The sequence below is a fragment of the Nymphaea colorata genome, chromosome 4 (genome assembly GCF_008831285.2).
Source record: "Nymphaea colorata isolate Beijing-Zhang1983 chromosome 4, ASM883128v2, whole genome shotgun sequence".
Classification (NCBI taxonomy): domain Eukaryota; kingdom Viridiplantae; phylum Streptophyta; class Magnoliopsida; order Nymphaeales; family Nymphaeaceae; genus Nymphaea; species Nymphaea colorata.
This window is the reverse complement of record NC_045141.1, coordinates 14,432,994-14,447,582: the sequence shown is the minus strand read 5'-3', so window position 1 is coordinate 14,447,582 and position 14,589 is coordinate 14,432,994. Positions and strand designations below refer to the sequence as shown.

Genomic DNA, 14,589 nt, shown 5'->3' with positions numbered 1-14,589 from the left:
CTTCTTCTACATGAAGTTACATAGTGATTAGTGAAGCCCTCCAGAAATTGCAACAATGTACAACTACAGGCCCATTTTTGGTGGATATGTGCAATTAAAAGCAGACGAAGAAATCAGCACTAAGTACTATTTAGTATGTACTAAACAAATAGATTCACCCTGATGACTAGAGAAATTTTACACAAAATTATGGCTGTGTTTTGTAAAGACTAAAATGCCCCCATTAAAGTGAAAAAAGAAAGACTTTTGACATTTGAAAGGATAAAATGAAAATTATGAAAAATATTAAAAAGAGTAAAATGTACATAACTTTTTAAAAAAATGTTAAAATGCCACAGCCTCCTCCTCTTTTTTTTTCTTGGTGCATATTTGTTGCGTGCACACCTCGCCACTCAATCTCCAAGAGTGCATTGATATAGTTCCTTTTGTGACATAGCTACTGTCACTAAATCAAGCTGTTCAGTGACGGTAAAAACTTTTTTACTTATAAAGAGATCGGTGTCGTTCAGAACAAGGTTTTGCAGGTGACATTGCTCGAATTGTGATTGTTGGGATACTTTCCGATGTTTGCAATTAATGGCAGTATTTTACAAATCCCACCCATTACAGGCCTATCAAATGCCCCTAAAAATGCAGCCATAGTTTCCTTATAAGTGCATGATTGATATAGTAATTGAGAATGCCGATGTTAATCCAGGTATATAATAATAAGCTTTATGTATAGGAATCCTCCGATGGAATCACAATAGTTCAAAGGCAAAGTCATAGTCAACACCTTTAATATTGAACTGGTCCCAACGAACATAACATAGTTGGTGGGCCTTAGTGTTGCATGGATGACGCATCTTCAATTCGATTCTCATGTATTATATTCTTGTGGACTGCAAATAGTGGCATGCACGACACTCGAGTTGAAAGTATACTATACGGCCACCAAGGTCACGAAGCAGCCCTAAACTCTAAGAGTAAGAAGAAGGGGTTGGCTTTGCCTCTCGTGAACAGTCAAAGGTAAAAGCTGAACCCATTTCTCTTAATTAAAAGCAGCAAAGACATCGATCGATCTTATACAACTACAACTTGCACTTTGATTAAACAGTGATTCTCATGAGATCTGCCCACTTGACAACAAGTAATCCCTTCATTGCTTGAAAAACATTCTAAACATCTCCTGAAATTCATTCCCTTTTTTGGACTCTACAATACTAACTGGAGAGTTCATGCAACATACATTTAATGATAATAAAAGTAGCGGTTCTAGGAAGAAAACTCAAGTTCTATAAGGCTGGGCGTCAGGTCGAGTATCCGATAGGTACCCGGTACCTGGCCCGACTTGGACTCGAAAAAACGGCACCGAGCCAGCCTGATAAGTCATTGGACCAGCCTGGGTGGGCTTGATTAAGCTCGGTTCGGCTAGATATTTTTTTTAAATACATATTTTATTAAGTTTTATATATAATTATAATATTTTATTATAATTAGTTATATTTATATATTACTTTATATTTAAACATATTTTTTAATTTAATCGAAAAGGGTTCAGGCTTGGGTTTTACGTGTCAAGCCAGGCCGGGGCTCGGGTTTCAGGTGTCAAGCTAACCTGATCCCGACTCTTTATCGGGCCAGGACGACCCGATGCATAGGCTTAAACCCCCCACTTCCTTTGGCACCAAGCCTGTTTTTTGTGTCTTACGGCGACGTTCATGCCATGATTCAATTGTATACCGGTGTGCCCCTTTTTATAATGTGTAGAGTTAACGTCATGAGAGTACACCGAGACCAAAACTAGCCGCCTGCCAACCCCCACTCTAAGGTCACAACTATGCTCAACATTTATGAATATATTAAGATGTGTATTTTAGTTGTTAGCATTAGTTAGAGTGGCAAAATCCTCAGCATCAATACCTTCAACGCCCCAGGTAAAATTTGAGATGTTCAAGGCCAGAAATGGCTACGTGCTGGGGCTCAAAGGCTCCGAACAGTGAGTTTTACGGTTCAAAATGACCAAAATGACTGTCAGTGTCTAAAAGAAACAAACGACTTTCTAAGGGCAAAAATGAAAACGAAAAGAAATTCTTTTCATACAATGGCCAAAAATACCTTTTTTTAAATGATAACACTGCCCTTTACACAAACCTGTGTAAAGAGTCGAACATCTGTGTTTCATTCAACCACGAACACCCAACACTAACTTGTCAATCCCGCACCCTCTTTGTCAAACCCATGGCTTCACAATTGACCGGGCATGGGGTTGGCCCAGCCCACCCCCTAAGCTCGGGCCCGATACCTAATACCTGAGCTCAGACCCCCCATTAAAATAAAAAATATTTTTAAATATAAAACATGTTTTTAATAATAAAATATATATTATTATTAAATAAAAATAATAATAAAATAATTAGGCCAACTCGAGCCGGCCCTATATATTATCTGGCTGACCCAAGCTGGTTTTTTTGGGCCCGGTACCCAGGCTTAGGTCACAACGGTGAAAATAAGAGGCTTGTGTTGAGATATTAATGAATGGAATGTGATTAGATGAATCTGGTAAGATTGAATCCAACCAAAGCCAAACTATTTACACCTTTATGAATGGTAGAAAAACTAAATAGGCAACTTTCTGCTCCATAAACGATCAATTGACATTAGGAACATAATGAGAGTATTTCATGCATTTGCCGTAAAGTTGATGCAGATTCATGAAACATTTGAATAAGTGTCTCATGAATCTACAAATTCATGGAACACTCACATGTTGTTTTTAATACTGAAAAGACATTAAATAGTCTTTTTGTTGCACTTACAAGTTTCACTAAGAAGTATAAAAATGTGAAAAAGCCTTTGTTTTATACTTTTCTACTTCAAAAGCTATGCCACCAACTCCACTAAGGAATCTCACTTCACATTCCTTGTCGAATTTGAGAGCGGTTGACTTGAGAATATCATACAATCTTGGTAACAAAAAGGATAGAAAATAAATGTTCAAGGCTTCAAGAATGGAGGTACAAAGAAGTGGATTTGGATAAGCTAAATATGTTGCAAAAGAAATTTGGATACTAAATCCAAATTTATAAAAGCCAATTGTCTCTGAATCACATGGATCATTCCAGCTAGTTTTTCATCTTTTCAATCTTAATGAACCTACCAAAACCAAGTTTTTCTGTATCCTATTTTGGCGTCATTAAGAGGCTGTTTGGTAATGTGGATAGTACTGATCATGTAGCTGTTTTAAAAATTGAGACAGATTCATGAAACACTATATTATAGTGTTGTATGTTACCGTTCCCATTGTCAAACAACCTATCATTTCCTAAAACGCTCTTTTGGATCTAGAACCAAAACTGATTTCACAAGGACCGATCCAACTGCCTTTCCCTGCCATATTGATTGTGAATTGTTCATCGGATTCGTATACATGAGTCCACTATCACAATTGGATCTGATGATGAAGCCCCAAGTAGCCAAGTCAATAGCTTAGTCTGGATCCTTCCGTGTTATCTAGTTGCAAATCCAAATCTTATCGTTAGCATTTCAGGACATAAACTAGTTTGAACTATTCAATTTTGATGTTAGGAAATAAAATAACTGGGGATCTGACAAACAGAGATCAAATTCTAGATCTAGAAAAGTGTCGTTTTATTTGTCCCGTATCGGCCGATACATGTGGTTACTGCCGGCTCCTTCCCTTTACCGGTCAATACTGCTTCAGCCTGAATCGGAATTTTTTATCAATGTAAAACTGGAAGAACACAACCTTAAACTAATGCCAGATCTCAGATTCCTCGGTTGATAGCGATTTGGACTTTGGATTTGGATTCTCAGATTCCTCGGTTGATAGCGATTTGGACTTTGGATTTGGATTCTCAGATTCTTCCTCTAAATAAACATTAAAAAAAAAAAAAAACAAATTTGCTTACAACCGATTCCATAATCGGTTCAACTTGTCTCTTCTACCCACGTCGGAACTGAATCGAAACAAGATCTGATAAGTGTACAATTGAATCTGGATTTGAAGCTCATATCCTACCACCGGATCCAAATTCCAATAAAGAAATGAAGTCAGATCCTGCTTCCTTCACCCGTAAAGACTGCATTCAGATCGTTTATCGGCTTGAATCTCAAGAGAAAATTTTTGGAAAACATTCAAATCCGAATCTTATTTTAAATGATCCAGGTCCAAGAATGTCGGCAACGTTTGGATCGGATGCTTTATTTTAATGTGCGATCCGTTTGTAGTGGGACCCAGACCCAGTCGGACCAAATCGTGCTGGGCCCCTTGAAATGGTCATGTCGGCAAAAAGCCGTTAGATATAAATAAAAAGACAAAAGGAGAACTAAGCGGCTTTAATAATTTATCTCCATTTTATAAGCAATTGCAAAATTCAGTGATGTTTTTAAAGATTTATCATGTTAGTACCTGCATTTACACTTTAATCATTTTGCATGGGATCTTGTCTTTTTTGCTAACAGCAGTTTCATAACCAAATCTGACGAAGATTCCATTGAATCACATATAAATATCGAAGCAATGGTAGTCGGATCCAAACAGTAATCCAAAATTCGACACGGATTAGAACTATTTACATTTCTTATTATCTTTTTATTGTTTTAGTGAAAAAAATTATATATTCTAAACATCATTTATTTGAATAAAATAAGGAAACCATCGTTATGTAAAAAAATTAAATGTTGAAATTCAAGTGAAAATGATCTTCGAAATTCACTAAGCAACTGGTTTTTGTTTCAAATCTACAATGCATCAATCTCCTATGTTGTATATTAGACAAACTGAAATATAATAAATGCGGTGTCTTGAGGCACCAAGTATACTCTATAAAGAATTAATAAGTGAAATATTTAACTTTATTTGAGTGGCAGTATTAAATATTCGCCCTTTTCACCCAAAAAATCAAGTTAAAATGAGTTGCAAAGGAAATCCCAGTTAAAATACTCAAAAGAAATGGGCACGAATTTGTGAATATCTACAACCTAGGCATGAAAATGGTAATATACCTTAAGTGTCCCTGCGGAAAAACGAAAAAGGCAAATAATCCAAATGGGAGTTCCAAGGCATGGGATTAAGCATCAAGATCCCCTCTGCGAATGCATTCAATGCTCTAATCATCGTGGAAGCATCACACTCTTCTTTCTTGCTCTTCTTCTTCTTCTTCTTGTTGTTTCGGAGGAGAATCCAAGAGAAGCAAGGAATTCGTGCTTACCGTGTCCTTCTTCGCTGTCTCTATTGGTGATCCCTCCACTTTCGCTTCCCCAGCGCGCCTGTCCTTTCCTTTTTTGAGTCTGACCTTTTTGTTTTGATTGTCAACCTCGGGAAGAAATCTCTGTCGAGCTCATTGTTTCCAGAATGTTACTGGGGGAGGAGGCCGATTCTTTCGGATGGTGGGTGGTAGCGGAGGGTTCAGCTGCTTCTATGACCTTTTGAGTGCCGAAAGGACGGCGATTCTGTTCTTTTGACTCTTGAGGCGGAAGGAAGGCAAGAAAGGAGGATGGGATTCCTCAGCGGGTTGATTCTCGGGATTGCTTTCGGAATAGGGGTCGTGGTCGTCTTTGTTCGATCGGAGAATGCTCGGTCGAAAATCAGGAGAGATCTGGTGAGGGACTGTTTCTCTTTGTTCGTTGCTTTTCCGGATTTGATCTCGTTCTTTCTGTTTCGGCAAGGGTTTGAGAATTCTTTGTGAATTGGGTTTGTATGGCCGGTTGTCATCACAATTGTGATGTAAGTGTGGCTTAGGTTGTCAAGGGGAGTGCCACATTTTGTTCTTTTGGGTATTCGCGAAGGTCTACGTCGATTGCTACTTCTGATGGTTCTTTCGCTGCCAACAACAGTTGGATGGCTGTAGCGCTCGCTATGGGAATCCTTTTCTTGATAAGCAGTTATTTGGTGATGGATTAATTATGATTTTGTTGATTCTCTGAACTTTCCTCGGTCTACATTCTGTTTATGTCTCGCAGTTTCTGAAAATTAGTTCTTCTTTTGGGGTTTCACTACGTCTAGCTCAAGATCACGAGCTCTTTTCCATTGACTGCCTTTATTTAAATATTTGTTACAGCATAATAAAACTTGCTGTCATGAAAAAAAAAAAAGGTCCGGCATCAAACCTCTGAGTAGAGAACACTAGCCTATGCGTCGTGATTATTGAATAGATTCGGTCATTTTTTTGTAAGGATTAACATGGGAAAGTTGTTGGGACATCTATGAACTTACTTTCTCATTGAAAAAATTATTCTAGGTTGGTTGGTTATCGTGTTTCTTCTGTAAATTCAGTATGCCTTAAACCTAATTCCAGGCACATTTTTCCAGAAAATATTTTGGAACACACTGTCAACTCAAACTGTCACGTACGTTAATCTTTTAGACGTATCCTGTCTCTTCTTACTCAACTATTTCTACAATTTTTCTTAATATACAACTTTTCTTTTCTCGAAATGGATGCCTTTCTTAAAATATAGAACATAAGACTGGTTACAATTCTCATCAAGACTTTGTGGTGATGTTCGGTGTAAAGAAACATCAAATCAGAAAGGAAAATTGGAGTGAAGTGGAATTTATTACTCACACTGCAAATAAGGTCACCTACAGCCACTGTTAATAGAAACTAACTCATTTTTCACAGGCTGTTGCCATAGCATCCTTGTCTAGAATGACAGTGGAAGACTCACGGAAACTTCTTCCTGCTCCATTTTATCCTTCATGGGTTGTTTTCTCTGACCGTCAAAAGGTAAGTAAAAACATATTCTGTTTTGTGTTATTGCCTGAACTTCAGAGGTGTTTCTCGAATTCCAGAAACTGACTCTTTCTAATTTTCAGTTGAAATGGCTGAACCAGGAACTTGTGAAGATCTGGCCTTATGTTAATGAGGTATTTTATTTTCGCCATGCAACTTTTGCTTTAAATATCTTTCATTTCCTAATTGAGGCATAGATTTTTTTTTTCTTTGCTTTTCTTCCTTTAATGATGCCTGGGGTAATGTACAAGCAGATCTTTACAACTGAAATTCTCTTTTATTTTTTTTAAATCCATTACAGGCAGCATCTGACCTGATTAAAAGTTCTGTGGAGCCAGTTCTTGAACAATATCGGCCAGTGATCTTGTCCTCTCTTAAATTTTCTAAGCTTACCCTTGGTACCGTTGCTCCACAGTTTACTGGTAAGATCTACCTTCTTTCCTGTTTATTCAATTATTCAATCTCCTAAGCAATTTAGTATCTACTGTCAAGAATATCAAACTACACTTGCAATTATTTCACTGGAACAAATTGAAAATGTGATATGCTCTGATCTAGCTACGCTTCAAGTCCTTCTGGAACTTGGTGCCACCATTTTTCTGGGGTATTTATTTGCTAAGAAGAAAATATAGGACTACCAGTGAGATGACATAGTGGCTTCTGTTGAAGTTCATAATATGTGCTTATTTCATCAGTTCAAAAAGTTCTTATTTACACTGAACATTAACAAGCATGCATGAAGGAAGTCAAATTGCTTAGTGCCTTAAATTGACGTTAGTAGTCTTAAGCTCTTAGTAACCTCTCATGAGCTGGCTGACAGATAGCAATCACTTTATTTTCAAAATATATATGAGGTTATTTTCTATTGACCTAAAATATTATTTGGTAGGTATAATGTGATGAATCTATGATGATAGGTTACACTCTCAATGTATGTTACATGAGTTGTGATTATTTTCATGCCAAACTTTTTTTAAAGTGTGAATATCATTTTCTTTGTTGTGATAGTTTTAGTCGAAAGAGATGTCTCTGTCTCCAAGGTCCTTCACCTGAAAGGACAGTTTTCTTTGAAACAAACTTCTTCAGTTCATACAAATCATGTATGTCTCAACAGGGGTATCAATCGTAGATGATGGCAACAGTGGGATAACCATGGAGTTGGAGATGCAGTGGGATGGTAATCCAAGCATTGTACTTGATGTTCGTACTAGAGTTGGTGTCTCTCTTCCTATCCAGGTAATGGATGATACAGACCTTCATTCATATGCACACATATGCTACCCATGCGTGCACACACAAATACACAACACAGACACATTAGAATATGTCACATGGGTGCGGGTGTGGGTGAAGACACTGGTGCAGAGTATTTTCAGAAAACTTGGATGCAGAGGCACGAGGCTTATGTATAATATACACCAATTTTAAAACCTATGTGAAGTTGAGCTCTTTTGTGTATTAACCTCAACAATTGGATCAATTTGATCAGATGGCTCACAAGTTCAAAAGTCAACTAACAATCACACGTTTTGATTAGCAACTTTCTTTTGAGTTGACAGTCTTTATAACCATATGATTTATCATGGCTGGGTAGTTGAGATTGGTGCAAACTGGTGCTCACATATTGTGAAATCCCTATATCTTGCTTCTTTTTTCTTAAGGTTGCTTTTTGAATGTCTTCCCTGTAGGAAAAAGCTTCTGAACATGCTTATAGTGCAAAAGCTCCTTGTGTATTCACACTAATAGACCATGTGTAGATGTAGTTTTCTCAAAAAAAAAAAAGCTATTTGATCTTCCCATTCAGGAATTTTTTTTATAAATATTTGGAAAAACTTCAGGAAATTTGTGGTAAGAAGTTCAAAAAGAATAAGATGTTACAGAATAAACATGAAAGTGGCATGATTAGGTAGTAATTTTTTGCACAAGTGTAAATGAATTGTGTATCTATTGGAAGAACAAATATAAAAATAAGAACATTCATATTCATTTTTCTCGCAAGGTTTTCCTTATATGTGACAATGCTGACAAGTTCATCTCTGAAACTCTGTTTTCCGATGTATAGTTTCTAATGACATGATATGTCAAAAATATTGGTGATATTAGTGACTAATTATGAAGCACATAGTTATTGGAATTGTTAGATGTTGACATTTGACATGAAATGTTTACTATTTGATAGGTAACTACTTTACGAATAGTTATATTCTTCATACTCTACAGGTAAAGGACATTGGCTTTACTGGGGTGTTTAGGCTAATATTCAGACCATTGGTGGAGGCGCTCCCATGCTTTGGTGCTATCTCATATTCACTGAGAGAGAAGGTGACTCTTCTGTCTTAATTGTCTTTATCAATATTATCAATGGCAAGCTGTGTCGGCTTAACTATTGTTTCTGCGTTGCATAGAAACTACAAGGGCTGATAATTTCCTTTTAATTGCTAAGGATAGAGCAATTCTGCAGCTGACCTATTCAGCTGTATCAGTCCTTTATTTCATAAAAATAGGTGCTATCTCATATTCACTGAGAGAGAAGGTGACTCGTCTGTCTTAATTGTCTTTATCAATATTATCAATGGCAAGCTGTGTCGGCTTAACTATTGTTTCTGCGTTGCATAGAAACTATAAGGGCTGATAATTTCCTTTTAATTGCTAAAGATAGAGCAATTCTGCAGCTGACCTATTCAGCCGTATCAGTCCTTTATTTCATAAAAATAATCACAATAAATAATTTTATTATTTTATTTAATTAAGAAAATATTTAAAAAGGCCAATAGATTCTGATTCTGTACAAAAGATACAGGTAAATTCTTTCTCATTCAGTAACAAGATTTGCCTCCCATTATACCTGCAACGTCATCCTGTTTTTACGACATGATAAATACTGCATACTAACTTGTAGATTGTTTTCTTGCAGAAAAAGCTTGATTTCACACTTAAGGTTGTTGGTGGGGAAATATCATCAATTCCAGGGATTTCTGATGCCATAGAGGTTCCCATCTCATTAATGATGCTCAAATTCTTTGACATGGCAATCATGCTTATAGTCCTTTATGGTCGTACTTTCATATTCCACTGTGTGTTTTCGAAGCATAAGTTAGGTTTTTCTACAGCATATGTGGTACCAAATTCAATCATGCTGATTTCATTTTTTATCAGGGAATGATTCGAGATGCTATTGAGGATTCAATAACGTGGCCAGTTCGAAAAGTTATTCCCATTTTACCTGGTGACTACAGGTACAAATTCCACATCCAGTTTGTCAATATTGCTAGCTTAGCTTAAGCTGCTTGCCCTGAAGTAGAAATTACTATTTTTTTGCAGTGACTTGGAGTTGAAACCTGTTGGAACATTAGAAGTTAAGCTTGTGCAGGCAAAAGATTTGACAAACAAAGATCTCATAGGGAAATCTGATCCTTTTGCTGTGTTATACATACGGCCATTGCCTGATAAAATGAAGAAGAGCAGAGTAATTGTAAGATCCAACTTAAAACTACATTTCTTTATGATTCAAAATTGTTTCTATTTTTATTCTTTAGCTTTTCATTTTGTGACCTCTGTTGCAGAATAATGATCTGAACCCTGTCTGGAATGAACATTTTGAGTTTATTGTTGAGGATGCCACCACACAACATTTAGTGGTGAAGATCTATGATGATGAAGGAATACAAGCATCAGAGCTTATTGGTTGTGCTCAAATAAAACTGAAAGACCTTGTGCCAGGAAAAGTGAAAGATGTGTGGTTGAAATTAGTAAAAGATCTGGAGATTCAGCGAGATAACAAGTATCGTGGTCAAGTAAGTAACTGTTGCTTTTCTGTAAATCATTCCACTATCACATAAGTTGAGGAAAGGAGTGGCTTTAGATGATATTTCCGTTAGTGAAGAGAGGCAGTGTTGAATTCAGCAAATTTAGAAGCTCTATATTGGCAGTGAGCAACAGGATCAGTTTGCTGCAACTAAAAATTGACACGTGCAACATGTTCATGGATTTTCTTAAATTCTCATCTCGTCTGATAGGTACAACTGGAGCTTCTCTACTGTCCCTATGGCATGCCCAATGGATTTACCAATCCATTTGCTGATGCAAGGTATTCAATGACCTCATTAGAGAAAGCGCTTAAAAGTGGAGCAAATGGCACTGATACTACTGATGCTGAGAGGAACGCAGTGCACAGGAAAAGGGATGTCATAATCAGGGGTGTACTGTCAGTGACTGTAATTTCGGCAGAAGACTTGCCTGCAATGGATTTACTGGGAAAGTCTGATCCTTTTGTTGTGGTTCAGATGAAGAAAACAGAAGCTAAAAATAAGACCAGAGTATTTATTTTTTGCACTTTTCTGTTCTTTTGAAAAATCTCCTCCTGAGTTAATGAGCTGGAGAGACAACTAATCAAATGTTTGCAGGTCGTGAATGAGAGCCTGAACCCTGTCTGGAACCAAACCTTTGACTTTGTTGTTGAGGATGGGTTGCACGACATGTTGATTTTGGAAGTTTACGATCATGACACCTTTAAGAAGGTAATTTTTTGAAGTTTAGGATCATGACACCTTGAAGAAGGTACATATTTTGTAACTTTTGTTGTTCACTATATGAAGGAAAGCTAAAAGCTGTGTAGTATTAGTTCAAGAAATTTAGTCTTTGATAATTGAATTGTACACCGGTCTGATGTTCCTCTCAGCTCCTTTTGAAACGATAGGCTTGACTGAGTGGGGAGGGACTTTGCAGTCATATCTATCTTTTGTATTCTTGATCTTTTTTATAATCAGCATATATTGGGTACCCACTTAACCTAGCTTCCATATTTCATGTGAATCAGAATCTGGTGACTTGTCATTTCTTGTTTTAGTGGTGTATAAGTTTTGTTATTTGCATAGTGTGTGCCCTGATACTTATTGGTGTTCAACTCAGGACTATATGGGAAGATGCATTTTGACCCTCACAAAGGTTATAATGGTGGGAGAATACAAGGATGAATTTCCACTAGATGATGCCAAATCTGGAAAGCTGCATTTGCATCTTAAATGGACTCCGCAACCCATATATCGTGATTCCTGATATCACTTTGAAGTCCAAGACAGCCCAGAAAGGTACATGGCTTTTTCAACTAATGGGAATGCAGAGCGGTGGTATCCCCAGGATTCCAGTCATATTCACTGCAGATAATGACCAATCTGTTGCAGTTGATCAATTTACTGGCGTCTTGAAATAAAATTGTAAGGATGAAGCCTATTCTATTCTAGCTTTCTTTCCGAGCTTGTTGTAAAAATTCTTAGTGCTTCTATCATGTAAGTACGACAATAATCAGTGCCCCAAGTGAGTAACGGCCTACTGTAGACCATGTGAGATGAAGGGAGTGGAGTTAAAGAAAGTGGGGGTAATACAAAGTCAAAGTGGGAACTACTGATGTAATGATGGTATTCATTTTTTTATCATGTGTTGTACATGAGGCTGTTTTGATTGCCATGGAATGCCCTTGTGGTTTTTAATTTGCATCTACAAAGGGCACCTGTAAGATGACCATCAAAATTCCTGGTCGAGAAACGGCTTTTTTTGTCTTGGAAATTTTGAATTTGGTGCTTATATGACTCGGAAAATGGTTGGTAACCATTTTCCTAGTGGATGGTTAAATTTTTTGCGATTAAGCAATTCCGATCATTGTGGTAAGTCTTTGGCAGAGAGATGAATGCACCATTATGATCTGGTGTGTGTCATTTATGTATCCTAATATTTCATAGGAGGATGTGCTTTATACTCCAGTTGTTTGTATGCTAACCAATATATTCTCTGTCCTGATACAAGGTAAATGTAATACACTAAACTTTAGGTCGGATGTAGTGGGGGGATCAGTTCAAGTGTTCAAGCTCAAGATTTTTTTGTATGCTGAGGTTAACCAGGCCCCTGCCTGTCAATTGCTCGAAAATTCAGGGGAACAAAATGAGAATATACTCCAATTTAGTAATTCTAAGGTGCAATCAATAAACGCTTAAACGGACGATCTTAAGTGGGAATCCTTAAGCCACAACATTTTGCTCATTGTTTGTTTCATTAATACAATGAAATTACCCACGTAGAATTTGCTGAAAGTTACATCCTTCATCTGGACGCTTGAATTTCAAGGTTGGACATCTTTGATGGTGGAAAGAACTCAGAAACTTGTCCCTTTTAGTATTTTTTAAGCGTTTGCTTCTCCATCTGCTTCACGCGTCACATCCCATGCAAATTTCCTTTGCACGAAACCATTAAAGGTCCAGCATATTTCAACAGCCTCCTGTTTATTCCGGGCCTTCATTTTTAAGATCGAAGTGGCTTGCTGGACAACTGAGGTTGTTCAACGTAAGTTGTCTCTGTTAACGTGATTCTTTTGGTTGCATGCTTGGCAGCCAAGAGGTACCTGAAAAAGAATTTCAGGTCTTAATAGGTTAAGAAGTTTTTCCTCCATCGCGAGCCAGATTGTGTAGCTTGGATTTCATGTTAGATCCTCGCTTGAGGCTTTTGTAATCTCTAGATTTCTTGAGCACATTTCTGGCCAAATATTTTTATCAACATGGCTTTTGAATGCACTAATCGGTTTCGTATCACGAGAAGTACTAAATTATGATTAATTTTGTAACTCTAATGAATTTTATTTAGGAGTTGGAAACTAACCAGCAAACTGTGATAATTCATTAATTTAACGATAAAGGCTAAATTGATAAGGTCTGGTTTAACTAGTGGGAAAGCCGAACCACTCGTAAGGCTCATAAAAAGATACTTTCAGAAGATGAACCTTTGCTTCTTGTAGGTGTCATTCATCGTCAGGTTGTAATCAGTAAAGATTGAGATGAGAACACAGATGTATAAATTGGAAACACAACTGCACATGCGAAAAGTGAATTTAATTACATATGTGAAATGTGGAAAAGTAGAACAGAGACTTCCCATGAGAATTTTTTACAAGTAACCAAATTACTAATCGCATTTGATAAAATTCAAGAATTTAGTAAAACAAAGTTATTAGTTTAATAGGAAAAGCAAATCTTTCAAATGATTAGTTTGGAACTTGTATAAATGAAATTAGTAAGATGATTGATTACTAACTTGTTTACTCTGGACCTCTAATGTGATATGTCTATCATATGATTGATTTTATAGTCACAAGTATCGTTAACAGATTTTAAATGGTGAGTTTTTTTTCGGGGTATTTTTCAGTCGAGCTGAAAATCAAAGGAAAAATTCGGCAATTTTTTGGAAGAGAAAAAATAATAAAGAATAGGAAAGTAAAATAAATGAAAAGTTAACAAGAAAATATGAAAAAATAACTTGATAAAATGATAAAAATGAGGTTTCAGTAATGGTAGAAAGGAACATAAATAATTTAGCGTAAGTGCTTTTAAAAAAAGAACCTGAAAAGAACACGAAAAAATCACTTTGGAGGTTTTTTAAAAAAAGAGAAAAAGTTGAGTTTTTTGTTTTCATTGTTTTTGACGTTTTTATCGGGTTTTTGAAAAAAAAATAATGGGTTCTTGTGATTATGTTGAATAAATCATTGATTTATTCAAGAGAAGCCTTCATATGCGAACTATGATTAGCACTACCCTGAAGGTCCAAATCCAAAAGGTGCTTCTACGAATGCGATTTGCTTCCCGATCGAGCTGACGGACAACCACCTCCTTTTCTTTAATGAAGACTTGAAGAGTAAACCAATTTGAAAGTTTGAACCTAAAAGCTTGTCCTCTGTTAATTCACAGGATTACATGGATAATCACTAACTTTGGTAAGTTTTACTGTTTTGATGGCTTCTGCTCACAATTTCGATTTATTTAACACTACCAGTTATGAACTTTCACAAGTTTTTGGAGGAGCAGAGGTGTGC

At 36.7% G+C, this 14,589-nt stretch overlaps 1 protein-coding gene across 2 annotated transcripts; it reads left to right on the top strand.

Annotated features, from left to right (window-relative positions):
- Positions 1-5,081: 5,081 nt before the first annotated feature.
- Positions 5,082-12,166, top strand: LOC116253382 (synaptotagmin-5). 2 transcript variants are annotated; one of them, XM_031628178.2, is made up of 14 exons: positions 5,088-5,239; positions 5,328-5,603; positions 6,627-6,731; positions 6,821-6,871; positions 7,039-7,159; positions 7,852-7,973; positions 8,958-9,059; positions 9,652-9,726; positions 9,894-9,973; positions 10,059-10,209; positions 10,301-10,531; positions 10,754-11,053; positions 11,141-11,254; positions 11,646-12,166. In XM_031628178.2, the coding sequence occupies exons 2-14, from the start codon at positions 5,499-5,501 to the stop codon at positions 11,790-11,792; spliced, it is 1,704 nt and encodes a 567-aa protein (XP_031484038.1). In that variant the 5' UTR covers positions 5,088-5,239; positions 5,328-5,498; the 3' UTR covers positions 11,793-12,166. The 2 variants fall into 2 exon arrangements, with proteins under 2 accessions (XP_031484036.1, XP_031484038.1); XM_031628176.2 differs by having other exon boundaries at positions 5,082-5,603.
- The last annotated feature ends 2,423 nt before the right edge of the window (positions 12,167-14,589 follow it).

What these genes read in the sequence shown, in the direction of transcription:
- LOC116253382 (XM_031628176.2), top strand. Translation starts at nt 5,499, where the DNA reads ATGGGATTCCTCAGCGGGTTGATTCTCGGGATTGCTTTCGGAATAGGG. An exon ending in CGAAAATCAGGAGAGATCTG is followed by an intron (nt 5,604 to 6,626) that starts GTGAGGGACTGT and finishes CATTTTTCACAG; the next exon opens with GCTGTTGCCATAGCATCCTT. An exon ending in CATATTCACTGAGAGAGAAG is followed by an intron (nt 9,060 to 9,651) that starts GTGACTCTTCTG and finishes GTTTTCTTGCAG; the next exon opens with AAAAAGCTTGATTTCACACT.